The 17,038-nt window shown below is 48.3% G+C and overlaps 1 protein-coding gene across 2 annotated transcripts in view; it reads left to right on the forward strand.

Annotated features, from left to right (window-relative positions):
• Positions 1 to 17,038, forward strand: part of rbfox3a (RNA binding fox-1 homolog 3a) — a 218,308-nt gene that overhangs the window by 177,016 nt on the left and 24,254 nt on the right. The window contains exon 6 of one of the 2 annotated variants that reach the window (XM_084670214.1): positions 13,979 to 14,230. In XM_084670214.1, coding sequence (XP_084526340.1) covers positions 13,979 to 14,230 — 252 coding nt within the window. Of the gene's footprint in view, positions 1 to 13,978; positions 14,240 to 17,038 lie in introns of those variants that run through there. The other variant, XM_084670213.1, reaches the window with a different exon arrangement.

Here is a 17,038-nt window from a genome sequence, read left to right on the forward strand (position 1 = left end):
CACACACACACACCCTTCCCTCGCCCAAGGAGTAACAGAAAGACCTTAGTAACCCTGCTAGCTGTGATGGCTAAAAACATTGGACTAATGGTTCACCTTATATGTAATGGAATACTGCGGGGGAGGGCTGTGTGTGTGTGTGTGTGTGTGTGGTAGTTGTTTATAGATCTGCTTCAATCCACAGATTGGGTCAAGAAGCCAAAAGAGAAGTTCCCTCCAATTTCCTACCTCAACATCTTTCACACACACACACAAACACACACACAAACTCACAATGCATGCACAATCACACAGAAACACACCATTGATCATGGATAATTTCACAAATACTTTGTCCAGTAGGTCTGTACAGTACTGTCTGTTGTCCCTTACTCTGTGGATGGGCGTGACAGAGAGAGAGACAGACATAGATTGAGAGAAAGAGAGAGAGAGAGAGAGAGAGAGAGAGAGAGAGAGAGAGAGAGAGAGAGAGAGAGAGAGAGAGAGAGAGAGAAAGAAAGAAAGAAAGAAAGAAAGAAAGAAAGAAAGAAAGAAAGAAAGAAAGAAAGAGAGAGAGAGAGAGAAACAGAGAGACATAGAGATGGAGGTGACATTGAGATGAGTGTTTACCGGTATTTTTAATATCTTAAAACAGTTTTGAATAGCATAGCTTGGTCTCAGGGATGTCTCTCTCTTTCTGTAGTCCATCCCTCCATTCCCTATCCCTATTTCTTTAGCCAGAGCCAGACCAGTTAACTTGGAGAATCTCCAGTTTAATGGTGTGAAGCTGAAGTTTTTTAATTTGCCACACCATAAAAATAAAGTCCATTTTCCACGTCATGGAGCTTATGGCCTGACAAATGTTATCTAGAAAGAGAGACAGAGGTGGAAATATGAGAGGAGAGGAAAAGAAAGGGGAGAGAATAGGAGAGGGGGAGGTGAGAGGACAGGAGTTTTTTATGTCACTTGTTTTATGCAGATTGTCTGAGCTTGACCGATCAGGTGTGCTCTCTTTCTGTTCACAACCTGTATGTGTGTGTTTGTGTGCATGTGTGTGTGTGACTCGGGGGTCAGTGATGTGTCTCTTCTCGATCTGTTTCCTGTGGCCTGGGCTAATGTTAAGCGCCAGATGCAGGCCTAATGTTGTTGTGGTTAGTAGTAGTGTGTGTTTTCTTTGTATTTGTGCTTCCAGATGTGTGTGTGTGTGTGTGTGCGTGTGCGTATGTGTGAGCATTCCCAGGGCAGAGGCAGCAGAGGTGTACAGTAAATCAGTGTGAAGAGGTCTGTGAGGAGCGTCAAGGAGCACATGATGAATTCTTGCGAGCTGGTTGGACGTCCGAGGTTTAGTTAAGTAATCAGTGAAAAATGTTCCTCACTGAATAATGGATGCATCCTCTTCTCAGAGCCTCATCTACACACACACACACACACACGCACACACTGACGCACACACTGACGCACACACTTAAACTCACACACACTTGCTGATGAAGGGCTATATCTCTCTGGAGAAGGAGAGGGGGAAAGAGGGAGGAAGGTGAGGGGGCCAGGAGGTACTGTACCTGCTTCAACCTGCTATCTGCTTGGATTCTACCTGGGTTCCACTGTACCTGGGTTCTACCTGGGTTCCACTGTACCTGGGTTCTACTGTACCTGGGTTCCACTGTACCTGGGTTCTACTGTACCTGGGTTCTACCTGGGTTCTACTGTACCTGGGTTTTACTGTACCTGGGTTCTACCTGAGTTCCACTGTACCTGGGTTCTACTGTACCTGGGTTCCACTGTACCTGGTTTCTACTGTACCTGGGCTCTACCTGGGTTCTACTGTACCTGGGTTCCACTGTACCTGGGTTCTATCTGGGTTTTTCCCAGGTAATACCTGTTCTCTTGTGTTCTTAATTGAATGAATGCTGAGGGTTTAGGGGATGCTGCTGGTGTCAAGTTTGTTTGGCCAGTTTTGAGGTAGAAACATCACAGACTCAAGTTTCCACGCATAAAAACACTCCCACTCTCTCTCTCTCTCTCTCCCTCTCTCTCTCTCTCTCTCTCTCTCTCTCTCTCTCTCTCTCTCTCTCCCCCTCTCTCTCTCTCTCTCTCTCTCTCTCTCTCTCTCTCTCTCTCTCTCTCTCTCTCTCTCTCTCTCTCTCTCACACACACACACACACACATCTATGTTATCTAAGCTCCCCACCCTGAGATGTGTGTGTCTTGCAGCTCGTCCTCTGTTTATTTCAGGTTTTTATGTATTTAATCTTTTCTTCACGCTCGCTGCCTTTAACAGTGGGATCAGCACATTGTTCCTCCCTTCACACGCCCCCTCACTCTTCTTTAGACTTGCTGTGTGTGTGCATCGCTTTGTTTGTGTGTGTGAGAATGCCTGCGTTCATTTCCTTCTAATTAATTCTTAATCTTTATCCGTAATTCAGCGTTTATTTTTAATATAGAGGCGAAACCTGTCTCTGGGTTAACAATGTAAAAAAATATATCTGTGGTTATTACAGTACTTTATGCTCTGTGTGTGTGTGTGTGTCAGAGCAGCAGACGCAGACTGTCTTTAGAGCTGGTTCTTAATAGGAAGTGAAGATCTGTGAGTGTGTGCAGTTTCTCCCCCTCTGCCCCCCCCCTCTCCACCTCCCTCCCCCCTGGTTCAGCACTTCTCCCGCCGGAGGAAGAGTGGTCAAATTAGTGCTAATTAGCGTGAGTGTGTCTCTTTAGCAAACTGACACAAACGCACACTTACACACAAACACACACACTTACGCTTCTAATGCACTGGAGAAATCCTGCACCTCACAGGTCACTTCCACAGACAGCTCCAATAAGCTCTAATAAGACCCATAGACTCCCAGTGTTTTCTCTCTCATGAAGGAACTGATGAAACTGCTGCAGGTCCTACTCCACTGTTTGTAGAAGCTGTCTTAACCTTTTAGTGTCTACTTTATATTTCAGTTTAGTCATTTTTATTAGCTTACTGCCTCCTCTCCACTTCTCTCTCCTCTCCTCCCTCTCTCTCCCTCTTCTCCCTCTCTGCCCTCTCCTCCCTCTCCCTCACTTCCCTCTCCTCCCTCTCTCTCCCTCCATCTCTGAGGACACAGCAGTATGTTGAAGCAGATTATCTAATGAGGGGCATCAAGCCGTCCATACTGAGGTGCGAACAGCATGAGAAGAAAAGGACTCAACATTTCCATACAGCATTTAAATCTTCCAGCTCAGCTACTTGGATCTATAAATTTGTCATAAACCTCCCTGGCTTCTGAAATATGCAGAGGAGATCAGCTCAGCTCTTTTGCTGAGCACAAATTTCAGCAAATGGTTTAAGTTACGTTGAGTCGGAAGAGGCCAATGTGGAACTCTTGAGAGGTATTGGTGGGGGACCTTGAGCAGAAAGCTTGATACTGTGTTGTGATTTGCGTCAAATCCATCTCAGGTTTTTTTTATATGACCGTACTTTATTTTCACTTGTTTATTATATTTGGAATGATGAATGTAGAAACAACGTTGTTTTAATGCAATTTGGGGGTTTGACTGGAAGTTTCTCTCTTCCTCCCTCTCTCCTTCTTTCTCCATCCTTCTCTCCTTCTTTCTCCATCCTTCTCTCCTGTGTGATGTAATAACCACGCTGGACAGTTGCCGTGGTGCCTGCTCCTGTTATTGTTGTTATCAATCACCCTCTAAGGATTGCCGTGGCAACAGCGCCACGGGTCACCCTGGCAACACGCGGGTGTGATAAGGTTAGCGGGGGAGGACGACAGGGAAAAATGGCGGCAAAAAAGTTTAACAAAGCATATTCCCTTCTTTTATGACTCCATGTGACCTTTAAGGATATTAACATCTGACATGATGGATCGCAGGCCAGGGAGGAGAGAAAGAGAGATGGAAGGAGGGAGAGAAGGAGAGAGGGGTCTCTTTTCTCATTAGCCAGCTGTGGTTGGAGGAGATAGCAAGGCTGCTCTCTTTCCTTAATCCCCTCTTTTGAAAGAGAGGAGCGTGTGATATTAGTGTTTAAAATGAAAAGCTTTCCTCTCTGGGCCATACTGCCCGAGTCAGCACTACTCTTGGAGCAGAACCATTAGCTCAGAGTGATAGGCAGCTCCTCTCACACACACAGACACTCACACACACACCCAAACTCCTTCTCTCTCTCTCTTACTCTATCTCTCTCTCCCTCTCTCTCTCTCTCTCTCTCTCTCTCTCTCTCTCCCTCTATCTCTCTCACTCTCTCTCTCTCTCTCTCTCTCTCTCTCTCTCTCTCTCTCTCCCTCTCTCTCTCTCTGACACACACACTCAATTAAAGTCTGACCTTCAACCCCCCTGGGCTGGCAGAGTGTGTCACACCATATCTACGGCAAAGACGATCTGTCCCCCAGTGTCTGATCTGGTGTGTGTGTGAGGTTGTGTGAGTGTGTGTACGTGTGTGTCGAGCGAGACTTTCCATCAGATGAGAAGGCACCACCGTTTTCACTCAGCCTCTTTCTATTGAACTGCAGGTGAATGGAAGAGGGCTGAAGGGATTGGGCAGAGGAGGACAGGAGGAGAGGAGGGTGAAAGAGAAGAGAATGATCCGTGCATGCATACATTTGAGCATAGTGGAGCTGGGAGGACAATTGTCTGCGAATTGTAAACATTCCCTTTACACATTCGATAAACTCCTTCTCCTCCCCCACATGCAGACATCCAAACACACACACACACACACACTGCGCCGTTGTCTGAGCGATAAGAAGTGGAGAGGTTCAGATTAGCAGGGTGGAGAACACTCCTGTAAGAGTCCCCTGCTCCTGCGTGCAACGCTGATAAGAGTCCTCCAGAAATCCCATTGCTGGGAAAACAGTTCCCCATGGCACCTGAACTGCTTCGAGATTAATCTACACTGTCTCTTTCTGTTCTGTTTCTCTCTCTGTCTCTTTTCTCTCTCCCTTTCTTTATCCCCTCTCTGTATTTTTCTATCTCTCTTTCTCTCTTTCCCTCTGTCATTCAGTCTCTCTGTCTCTTTCACTCTTTTTTGTCTCTCTCTTTCTGCCTCACATGCATTCTCTCTCTCTGTCTCTCTATTTATCTCTCTCTTTGTGTGTGGACACACATAGGTATCCCAGCATAGGTCTCCAGCCCAAATATGCAGGTCTGTGGATGTGGTGCTCTGTTCTATCAGCCAGGGCAGCACCGCACTGTCACAGCAACATCTGATAGGATGGGCCAGTGTGTGCAGTCTTCAACCTACACACACACACCTCACCATGTAGCCTGTCAGAGCACGGTGTACAGTGCTGGACTGGACATAGAGTCTTCCTGTTTTTTTGTGTTGTGTTGTCATGTTGTGTGGTGCATTATTTACACTGTGTTATGAAAAAAGATGGGGGCCCTGTATTCACTTCCCATGGCAGTGTGTGTGTGTGTGTGTGTGTGTGTGTGTATGTGTGTGACTTGGTACTAGGGGGCCCTTGGTACAGTACCCTATAGAGAGGGCCTGGTAGAATGTCAGGAGATTGAACAAGCAGCTTTGCTCTTTAATGGAAGAACCTATTACCCTGACCTGGAAAGATGGAGGAAGGGATGGGAGGAGAGAGGGAGGAATGGAGGGTGGAGGGATGGAGGTGTGTGCTGGAAGCTAAGGGAGTGATGGGAGAAAGGGAAGTTGAAATGGTATTGTGTGTGTTTGTGTGTGTGTATGGGGGGGGGGGGGGGGGAGAGGGTGAGTGTCGCTGCAGGGTGGGGGCCTAAAGCAGAGCACAGCCATCTGTGTGAATGTGTGAAGTAATTACCGTCAGCTGACTGGGCCCACAGCAGAATGGAAGTGTCACTTTGGGAAATTGTATTTTTATTTACTGTGTCAGGCTTCTCCCTCGCACCCGGCTCCTGCTTACCACGTGTGTGCGTGTGTGTGTGTGTCTGGTTCTGTATGCGCAGGGTTGGTTGCTTATGTACAGTATTATCAATTTACCAGTGTGCATGTGTGTGTAAGTGTTGGTGTGTGTTTGCGTGTTGGGGGGGATATGTTTTTCTTTAGGTGTAAGTGTTCTGGTCTGAGCCTGTTGTACACTATTCTATGTAGTGTGGACACTATTCTATGTAGTGTGGACACTATTCTATGTAGTGTGGACACTATTCTATGTAGTGTGGACACTATTCTATGTAGTGTGGACACTGTTCTATGTAGTGTGGACACTATTCTATGTATTTATGTACATTGCACTTCATGTGGGTAAAACAGGCTTGCATGCAAGGTGGCATGCATATTAATGTTGGTATTTCCATTAAAATCTTTTGATGTTTTGGCATGTGAATGCGTATCCGCGTTCGTTTGGGTACATCTTTGAAATGATGTGTTCTTGTGTGCTGTACAAATAAGCATTAAGGAGTGTGTGTGTGCGTGTGTGTGTTGGTGTGTGTGCATGCATATGTAAGGGAATAGGCCCAGTTACCTCCAAAGGGGATGCATTTCATTGATACATTGATCAGGAAGCAGATATCAAATCCTCTCATTTGCATACTGGAAACCCGATTGGCCACTGATTAGCATATCTCCCAGCGTCCCATGGGGCAGTCTGATTGATCAGCAGGGATTGGAGGGAGCCAAAGAGAGGAGCACAGGTGCAGCATATCCAATGACACTGCTGTTCTCAGACTGGGGCGGGGTAGTGTGAGGGTATCCCTGGTGTACGGTTGGTTATAACTGTGTGTGTGTGTTTTGTTAAGTCATCAATAGAAGACACACAGTTTGAAGACAGATACTGTAAGTGGTCCTGTACTTCTTCACTGGCATTGCCTAACTGTTTCTATCTATCTGTGCATCTAACTATCTGTCCATCTTGATGTATAGCAAGGTTTCAGTTACATACACTAACCGATAGCTTGTAGGCCCCATCATTAAGGAGATGAGAGGCATGGTCCATTAGAGCTGGTGATATCTGGTCTGTGCACTGAAGAGAGAAGAGATGGAGGGGTGGAATGGGCGAGGGAGGAGGAGTAGGAGGAGTATGGCTTGTCATCAGACACGCTTATCTCTCTAATCATAATATTCTCCAGTCTTAACTGATCAGCAGGAGAGCAGTCTTTAGGGCCTTTCCCTCTGTGCTTCCCTTTCTTTTGAGTGTGTGTGTGTGTGTGTGTGTGTGTGTGTGTAAGATTGTGCGCGCCTGTGTGCTTGTATGTCCCTGAAAGAGTGTGTATGCATGTTTGTTTCTGTACGTGTGTGTGCATGGGTATGTGCCTGTGTGTGTGTGTGTGTGTGTGTTTGTGTGTGGGCCTGTGTGTGTGTCTGCTCCTCTCCCTGCGCCCTGCTCCTAGTGTCAGTGTCTTTGTGCCGCCGGCTGATTGAATAGGGCAGCGAGGCAGATTTACATATGTTACCATTGTTACAGGGGTTAGTGGATATCATGTAGCAGCTCTGCAGGGAGACAAGACGGAGAGAGGGAGAGAGGGAGAGAGGGAGAGAGGGAGAGAGAGTCCGGAGCGGAGACGCTCCCAGAATCACAAGTAGCTCTGCTCACCAGCGCCTGCACATCTCTTGTCGTCTACCCTGTCTTTGCTCTTCTTCTCTGCTCCCTTTCTCTCTGTCTCTCTTTCTCTCTCTCCTCCCCCCCCCTCTTTCTCTCTGTCTTTCTCCTTCTCTCTCTCTATCATTGCACTGTGAAGTCTGAGGGATACAGTTTGGCCCTAGCACACACACACACACACACACTGTTGAGTGTCCCTGTTTGGCCACTGAGGGACTGGGAGTGTCGGCCAATCTCTGCTCAGCGGAGTGTTAAATTAGATTCCCCTGCTTCTCTGTCAGTGCACACACACACAAGTACGCACACATGCACACACACACACACACATGCACACACATGCACACACATCAGCAAAGACGCACATCGACGGACACACACATTCATAGCATAGCATTTGAACCATGCCTGATCCTGCCTTAAAAGGTTCAACTGAGGCGCTGAAGCAGTGCGGCTAAGTTATACAAAACACTGATGACCACACGACTAAAGCATTGAAGCTCACAGTAGGCTATCCACACACACAAACACACACATACAAACTAACGCACAAACACATATTGGATGTGTATACACACATACGGACTTATACACACACGCCCTCCTGTAGCTGTGCTGGTAGAGACAGTCGGGGAAATGTTTACTGTTTCCATGACTACGTCTTTTAGAACTTGGACTGATCCGGCTTGTTTATCTGTTTATTTGGTCTTGTGTGGTGTTTGTAGCCTCTCTCTCTCCCTCTCCTTCTTCATCCCCATATTTCCATGTTGTTTCCTTTTCTTTCCCCTGCCTATTTAGCTTATTTCAGCATAATTACAGTAAAAGGAGAATTAGTCTGTTCAGCAAGGGAGGCTACATTACTGTGTTGTGCAGATGGGACTATTTTACAGTGCCGAATACATTACAACACAGTAGATTTGAGTTTAGTAGTTTTATTATTTAATGATTATAACACAACTGGGGAGGGATTACAACTCCTAATAAATGTGTTTGTGTGTGTGTGTGTGTGTTTGTAGTTTATGTCTATACTGTATTATTCCTGCTTGTATGATTGGTTGTATGTTTATTAATCTGTGTGTGAAATGTGTACATTTTGAACGTGTGTGTCGCAAGCATGTGTGTCAGCGCGGGGGTGTGTGTCAGCATGTGTGTGTGTGTGTCAGCATGTGTGTGTATGTCTGTCAGCATGTGTGTGTGTGTGTGTGTGGCTACGTGTGACGAGGGCTGCCCTGTTGCTCAGGTGACTGGAACACTATTCCTCTGGCTGTCGTCCACCGGGCCGATTTATGGTGGGGGTGGCGGCGTGCGTTAGCGTGCTAGCCCGCCGTTAGTGGAGGGGCTGGCTGAGTTATCGATGGCTGCCTCCCCAGCCGCCTCGCCTGGGAAGGACCCGAGCTTGTGAAACAGGACGGCCTAATGGTGCCTGAATAAAATAATACTCAGCCTGACAGGCTGGCAGACAGCGCTAATTAATAAACATTATTAAAAACGGTTGTCACAGAGACAAAACGAATTAGACAGGGTGGAGTTATGGGCCTCTCAGGTGGTGGTTGTGGAGGGGGGGGGGTAAGAGAGTGATTGGGTTAGTGTTTTCAGAGGAGATCTGGGGAACTGTGGATGAAGAGAATGGATGAGACCTATAGAATATGTGTGAGAATTAAACTTTCTTTCGTATGTCCTGAGGGGTTCGTCCCTGCACAAACCTCTCTCTCTCTCCCTCTCTCTCTCCCTATCCCTCAATTTTTCTCCTTCTGTCTGTGTCTCTGTGTTAGTCAGTAAATTGCCTTAATAGTCTTGTAATGATCTGACTGTATTGAGACTCGTGCTGAAGCCACCACAGAACCCATTCTCTCTCTCTCTCTCTCTCTCTCTTTTATTTCTCCACCCCTTTCAGTCTCTTTTCTGTCCCTCCCCTCATTGTCTTCTCTCACTCTCTGTTTGTCTCTCTTTCTGTGTGTCTATCTTATTCTGTCTCTCCCTTTCACTCTCTCTCTTTCTCAGAGTCTGTTTGTTAGGGTGTTTGCCAATGCACTAGTGTGTGTGTATGTCTGTGTGCCTGTGGAAATCCGGGGACTGTTGCAGAGGTTGTAATTAACGTCCAAAGCATGCAGCCTCTGTCAGGGGAGAGGGGAAACAGAGGAGAGAGAGTGGGAGAGAAGGAGAGGTAAAGTGTTTATTTGTGAGTAATTAGTGAGGATTCAGCTAAACCAACTGTTTTGTTTACAGAGTTTTGGGAATGCTCCCCCATCCTCTTGCCCAACTCTGACACCCGCTTTCACTCCCCCGTCTCTATGTCTATCTCTCTATATCTTCCTCTCCATCCCTTCTCTCCATCCCTATATCTCACTCTGTCTGAAGTCTGCAGTGCACATCAATATTAATCACCCCCAAAGCAGAACTTTCTTGTCTGTTTACATAGTTGTGTGGAATGATGGAGGAGGCTGCAGACCTATGTGTGTGTGTACGTGTGTCTGCGTGTGGAGGTGTGTGTGTGTGTGTGTGTGTGTGTGTGTGTGTGAGGGGCATGTACCCCCCATATGTGTTTTCGATTCTAACCCAGACCCAGATCATTGATTCTGGTTGTTCACCACCCTGTTCTCCATCCCTCCTCTCCTCCCTCCCCTCCCTCCACCCTCACTTAGATACCGCATACCATCTGCTTTTATAGTGGTATGTTAGAAACCCGAGACACACACACACACACTGGTGTGTACGGCGGGTCCGTTGGGTGCGATGCAGAACACACACCGGTGACGGGAGAGAGGGGAGTGATGTTACTACTAGTATCAGTCTCTTTAATGTGTCCTGTCTACATATGTGAGAGCGAGACTGGATCCCCAATGGCTACTGCCAGCACTTCAGAGGTGTGTGTCAGTGTGTATGTTCAAATGTATGCATGCATGCATGCCTGTGTGTGTGTGTGTCTGCGTGTGTGTGTCTGTGTGTGTGTGTGTGTGTGTGTGCCTTCTGTAAGGACCGGAACCGGAGCCTAATTGTTTATGCAGCTGAGGTTTTGTGCATTTGTTTTCTCCTGCGTACATACTGTATGTGTCCGCGCGTGTGTGTGTGTGTGTGTGAGCGTGTGTTCCGCCTTGTGTCTTGTGAGTGTGTGTGCTTGTGAGTGTGTTTGTGTCTTGGTACCCAGTCCCTGGGTTTATTGACCCTGCGCCACAGTGCCTCTGTGCCCCAATATTCATTAGTTGTCTGTGTCAGACTAGAACAATAAAGTTGGGTTGATGTGAGGCGCCGGGGGTCGAGTGTGTGTGTGTGGGGGGGAGGTGGTCCTCCGCTGTGAGTGTGGCAGACAGAGCGTGTCACTTCACCGAACACACACATGGGACCACCGGATCACACCAGCCTGGTGTCTCTGAAACCACTCACACACATGCTCATTTCCAAGATGTGTTTTTTCAAGGAGAAACATGTGTGTCTGCAGTGATTCAATAGCTGCTCCTGTGTTTTGTCCCCATCCTCCATGCAGCCAGTAGCCAGCCTGAGCCCACATCATTAGGACAGATATACACTGGAGAGACACAGACCCATGCCTAAACCCTGGACACACACAAACACACACACACACACACACAAACTCACACACTGACTACCACAGTGTTGGGCAGCAGGGGTGGAGAGATGCCTGGGGCGATGGAAGCTAGCTGCAGAGAGACCGATCAATACCAGACACACACCTACTGTGCTTGTGTGTGTGTGTTTGTTTGTATGCGTGTCTGTTTTGTGTGTACGTGTGTGTGAGTGAGTGTGTGTTTAGGCCTTTTAATTACCCACTCCCGCTCCCACATGCACACACCCACACATAGACCCTTGACTGTGATTTAGAGGTGTGCTGGTTGTAGTCCAGTAATAGACCTGTGTCTGGATTGTTTGCAGGCTCTCTGGCCCTCTATGTTTGAACCACGGACACACACACACACACACACGTTGAAACTTTGTGTGAGTCACAAACACACACCTACATTTAGAAGGTATGTCTCAAGGTTTAGAAACGATTACTTTCGAGATAAGGAAGTAACGTGTGAGTTTGTCTGTGTGGGTCCATGTTTGTACGTGTGTGTGTGTGTGTGTGTGTGTGTGCATCTGACAACTATAGTATAAAGTGTCAAAGTCAATCCAACATGTATGATGCTCCACTGATCCACAGTCAATAAACCCAAACAGGGAGGGACTCCAGAGAGACAGAGAGCAGAAGAGGGAGGAGAAGTGGATTGACAGAGGGATGGAGAGAAGGATAGATAGTAAGCATGATGTTCCTCATAGGAGAAATCATTTACCATTTCAATTTGTTGACAAGAATCTGAGGATGTTTCACTGTGAGTCACCACCTTAGTCACTTTGATAGATGACAGAAGCTCTCTCTTTCTCTTTCACCCCCGCCCTCTCTCTCTATCTCTCTCTCTCTTTCTCTATCTGTTTTGTGTCTCTCAACCCATTCTCTCTCTCTCTCCACCCGTCTCTCTTTTTCTCTTACTCTTTTTCTTGCCCTCTCTCACTCTATTTCCCTCCTCATCCCTCTTTCTCCTTCTCTTCTTTTACTCTCTGGCTCTCTTTTAGTGGTGACACTCAAGTCTGTCTCTCCCTCCTCCTCCTTTTTTAGCAAACATAACCCATCCAAGGAAACTAGGGCGTTGACTGTGATTGTGTGTGTGTGTGTGTGCATGCGTGTACTAGTAGCAGCAGTATGGTCCCTGGTCAGATATATTACACATCAGTTTGTGATTTAGGTTTATTAAAAAGAAAACTTGCGGGTGAACCATTTCTCCCTCTGGCTCTCTCCCAAAGAGCAGGATGCCATTACTCAACCAGGCTGAAAGCTCTCACTCCTCCCATGAGTGTGTGTGTGTGTGTGTGTGTGTGTGTGTGTGTGTGTGTGTGTGTGTGTGTGTGTGTGTGTGTGTGTGTGTGTGTGTGTGTGTGTGAGTGTGGGTGTCTGTGTGTGAGGCTGTATATCAGGTCTGAGAGAGAGGTCTATCGATAAGCCTAGAACAGCATGGCTCTAGCCCCAGGCTTACACTCCTATGGTGAGAACAGACAGAAAGAAAAAGAGAGAGAGACAGAGAGAGAGACAGAGAGAGAGAGAGAGAGAGAGAGAGAGAGAGAGAGAGAGAGAGAGAGAGAGAGAGAGAGAGCAGAGTGGAGCATGAATGGGAGGAAGAATGGAGATGGAGAGAGACAGAGAAAGAAATATGAAGGAGGGAAGGGAGAAAGAGAAAAAAAGATTTCACACAGAAGCTATGAGGGTTGAGAAAGAGCAACATACATGTCATGGAACCTAAACGAATGCGTTATAGAACCAAAATGTAAACTGGACAGTTTGTGCAGCATAGCACCTTCCACAGCTGGTCCTGAGGCGATGCAGGTGCAGGTGCGGAGCTGAGCCCAGCTGAGATGCCCCTCGCTGGGCAAGCGTGCTGGGAGGAGGCTGGGGACCAGAGCCAGAGATGGCCACAGCGCTTTGTTAACGTTCAGCATCATCAATCTCAATGCAGGGAGAACAGAAATGTGCAATGGCCAGTATTGATTACAGCCACCTTTGTAAATAACTGGGGTCAATTGCCATCTGTTTAAAGAAGCTGTCTTGATTGATTTCAGATCAGAGCCGGTTTCCCAGAGTTTGGGGAAGTTTGCGGTGGGCAAAGCTGGGTTGGGTCAGGAAGTACGAATCGTTATTTATGAAGGGTCATCAAGTAAATGATAGCATGACTGCCCACAGCAGAGAGGGAGGTGGAGGGGGGAGGAAGGGTGATGAAGGGCGGAGAGATACAATGGAAAGTGATAAACAGAATATAAAAATGTGATCGAGAAAGAAAGAGGTGGGGCTTGTTGAAAGGAGGGAGGGGTGGTTTGTATTAGAAAACCTGTTCAAATCAAAGATGATCATATATGTATCAGTTAATTGATCTCTAGCTCATCTCCCGCAGAGCAATTTAGGTCCTCTTCATTTAGTGTGTGTTTCTGTGCATGTGTGCGTATGTGTGTGTGTGTGTGTGTGTGGAGGGGGAGGGGTGTGCATGTGTCTGCATGGAGGGGGAGGGGGCGTGTGTGTATGTGTGTGTGTCGACTGAGCACTGTTCCACATAATGGGTGTGTAGTGATCAAACAGACTGTTAATCTACAGTGAGAGCTGATATGATAGCCCTCTCAACCCATGTTTTCTTGTCACACGCTGTCTCACACACACACATACACACACACAAACACACATATTGAGAACAAAGTGACGTGCACACACACACACAAAGTGACGTGCACACACACACACTCTCGACGAGATGGCCTGGTGTTTCGGGAAACTCTCCCACCTCATCCCTCCATCCTCCGTCTCTCCTTCATTCTCCTCTTCCTCCGTTCTCATGGACACCATGCGTTGGGGGGGGGGGGTTCTGTTCAATGCTGGAGCTGTGTTAGAATGCAGTCCTGTCGCTAACCCCCCCCCCCCCCCCCCTCTCTCTCTCTCTCTCTCTCTCTCTCTCTCTCTCTCTCTCTCTACGCAGGGTAACCAAGAGGCCCCCGCCCCCCCTGAAGCCATGGCCCAGCCCTACCCCCCAGCCCAGTACCCCCCTCCCCCCCAGAACCCCATCCCGGCCGAGTACGTGGCCCCCCACCCCCACCCCCCAGCAGACTACCCCGGCCAGAGCTCAGTGGCGGAGCACGCCCTCGCCCTCTACACGCCGTCGCAGACGCACGCCGGGGACCAGACCGGCAACGACAGCAACGCCCCTCCCCTCACGGCCTCCACGGTAACGGTGAGCCCAGTGTGCTCTCGAGCAACGCACACACTCGCACGCATGCCTAAAGCCTGGGTTTCCGTTATCGATTCAGACATGCGGAAGGCTGATTGGTTTGTTTGTTGTTAATGCTCTGCAAACAAAACTCCCACATACTGCCATCTACAAAGAAGCAATGGTGTTTAAAACCAAAAGACCGAGGTGGAAATGTGTGGCGATGGGAGAGATAAAGTCAAAGATGATGATTGAATAGAGCGAGGGAGTATAAAAGAGAGAAACAAGTGGAAGAGATGGGAGAGGAGACGGGGAGAGAAGAGAGAGGAGAGAGAGGAGAGGAGAGGGAGGAGAGGAGAGGGAGGAGAGGGGGAGGGAAAAGAGGGGGATGAAAGGAGAGGGAGGAGAGGAGAGGGAGGAGAGGGGGAGGGAAAAGAGGGGGAGGAGAGGAGAGGGGGATGAGGCTTCCTCCTAGATAAGGCTCACTCCTCAGCTGCCATCTTTTCAATTTGCTGTTAAATGTAATTTAGGTCTGCTTCTTCCCTGACTGTCTGGACACATCAACCAAGCCTGGCTGAATGGAGGAAAGAGAGAGGGCCAGCAGGAGGGAAGAAGGAGAGAGGGAAGGAAAAGAGAGACAGAAAAAGCAGAAACGGCAAAGGGGCAGAAAGAGAGGGGTTAGAGAGTGAGAGAGATGTGGGGAGATAGAGAGAGAACAGGGTAGGGAGAGCGAGGGACAAGGGAGGGAGAAAGACATGAAGACAGAGAGGACCGACATCTCCCTCACTCTCCGTAGTTCCTCCTCCTCTCCTCTCCTCTCCTCTCTTCTCTTCACCTCTCCTCTCCTCTCTTCTCTTTTCCTCTCTTCACCTCTCCTCCCTTCTCTTCACCTCTCCTCTCTTCTCTTCTCTTCTCTTCACCTCTCCTATCAGTGTGTTGCATACTGTACGGTGTGTGTGTGTGTGTGTGTGTGTAAAACTAGCCTTCTGAAGTCTTCTTAGTGCAGGGCTCATAGCTGCTGGACACATGAAAGACTGACAGCCTCAGAACCCTCTACTCCAATCGGAAGAGGGAAAGATTACGTGAGAGAAACCATGTTTGTGTGTGTGTGTGCGCGTTTTTGTGTGTGTGTCTGTCTGTGAATGCCTGCATGCTGTATGGGTGATTGTGTGTGTGTGCACAGTATGTGTGTGTGTGGTAGAGCCAGTGGGTCTAATCCCCAGTGAGAGAGGGCCGTATCATTCTAATCGTGTGTAATCTACCTGTCTGGCAACTCTCCCATCTGATAGCTTCAATTACAGCCTGGATACTGCTGCCTCAGCACCCCTCTCTCTCTCTGTGTGTGTGTGTGTGTGTGTGTGTGTGTGCGTGTGCGCGTGTGTGTGTGTGTGTGTGTGTGTGTGTGGTGCAGGGGGGAGCGAGACTTTGTGTCAAATATGTGACTGAACTAAGACTCGGTGGCTCAGATAAGCTTGCCGCCTCTCTCACACAAGCACACACACACACACACACATAGCGTCAGGGAGAGCAGGGGATGCCGAGGCTGCTTGTGTATGATAATGTTCATGTAATTACCTCCTCTGACTGCCTCGCTGCTCTGTGGTCACAGTAGAGAGACACGGACGCCGCTACACGCCTTCACATCCTGCTGCACTACAGCCGGCTCACACACACACACTACTGCTGCACCACAGCCAGTTCTCTCTCTCTCACACACAAACACACACACACACACACACTACTGCTGCACTACAGCCAGCTCACACACACACACCACTGCTAAACTACAGCCAGCACACGCACACAACACACACACTACTGCTGCACCACAGCCAGTTCTCTCTCTCTCACACACACACACACACTACTGCTGCACTACAACCAGCTCACACACACACTCACCACTGCTAAACTACAGCCAGTACACACACACACAACACACACACTACAGTTAAACTACAGCCAGCAACACACACAATAACTAGTCTATAGCTCAATACACACATGCACCATTGCTGCGGTACAGCCAGGATCTTTCAACTACAAAAGGGAACTAAACAGTTAATCCACAAACAACCTAATCCTGTTTCCAGTTCCAAGGCAAATTAAAGTTAGAACCAACAAGGCTAGTGTAGCCCGGCTCGGCTCGGCCAAGCCCGGTTTGGCTCCTCTACTGGAAGTGAAGACATGAACCAGAGGAGCTGCAGTGTCATTAACATGCAATTTAGACACATTAAACCACAAATTAAATTGCTAAGTCAGTGGAAGACTGTTTAGCTTGGGCTGGGAGAAGGTGGTAAGAGAAGATGGGAGGGAGGAGAGGATGGGAGGGAGGAGAGGATGGGAGGGGGACACGTGGGGGGGAGAGAGACACTTTAAAATGATGGAGGGGGCAGGGAGGAGTGAAGGAGGTGGAAGGGAGGTACAATTTAGGGGACGAGAGGTGGGTGCTGAGGTGAAGAGAGGGTAGAAGTGTCTAGGGTAGAGTAATGTGTGTGTGTGTTTGTGTGTGTGTGTGTGTGTGTGTGTGTGTATTTACTCAGAGCCTGGGCTCTCCAGTGAGGGTCCATGCCTGTTCTCATGACTGATGACAGAGGCCCAGTGGGCCGGCTGGACCTGGGCCTTGCCTAGCCAGTCCTACCAGGAGACAGAGCCCAGAGAGGGGGGACGAGAGGGCCAATTACCCCTGTGCCTGGGACCATCCATCTGTCCTGCACACACCGAACCCCTACGGAATGTGTGTGTGTGTGTACGTTTTTGTATGTGTGTGTGTTCAGGATTGAGGGTAGGCATGGGACTAAGTGCCTGTATGTGTGTGCTTTATCATAACAG

This window comes from Hypomesus nipponensis, chromosome 13, assembly GCF_054491055.1.
Source record: "Hypomesus nipponensis isolate SF chromosome 13, ASM5449105v1, whole genome shotgun sequence".
Classification (NCBI taxonomy): Eukaryota; Metazoa; Chordata; class Actinopteri; order Osmeriformes; family Osmeridae; genus Hypomesus; species Hypomesus nipponensis.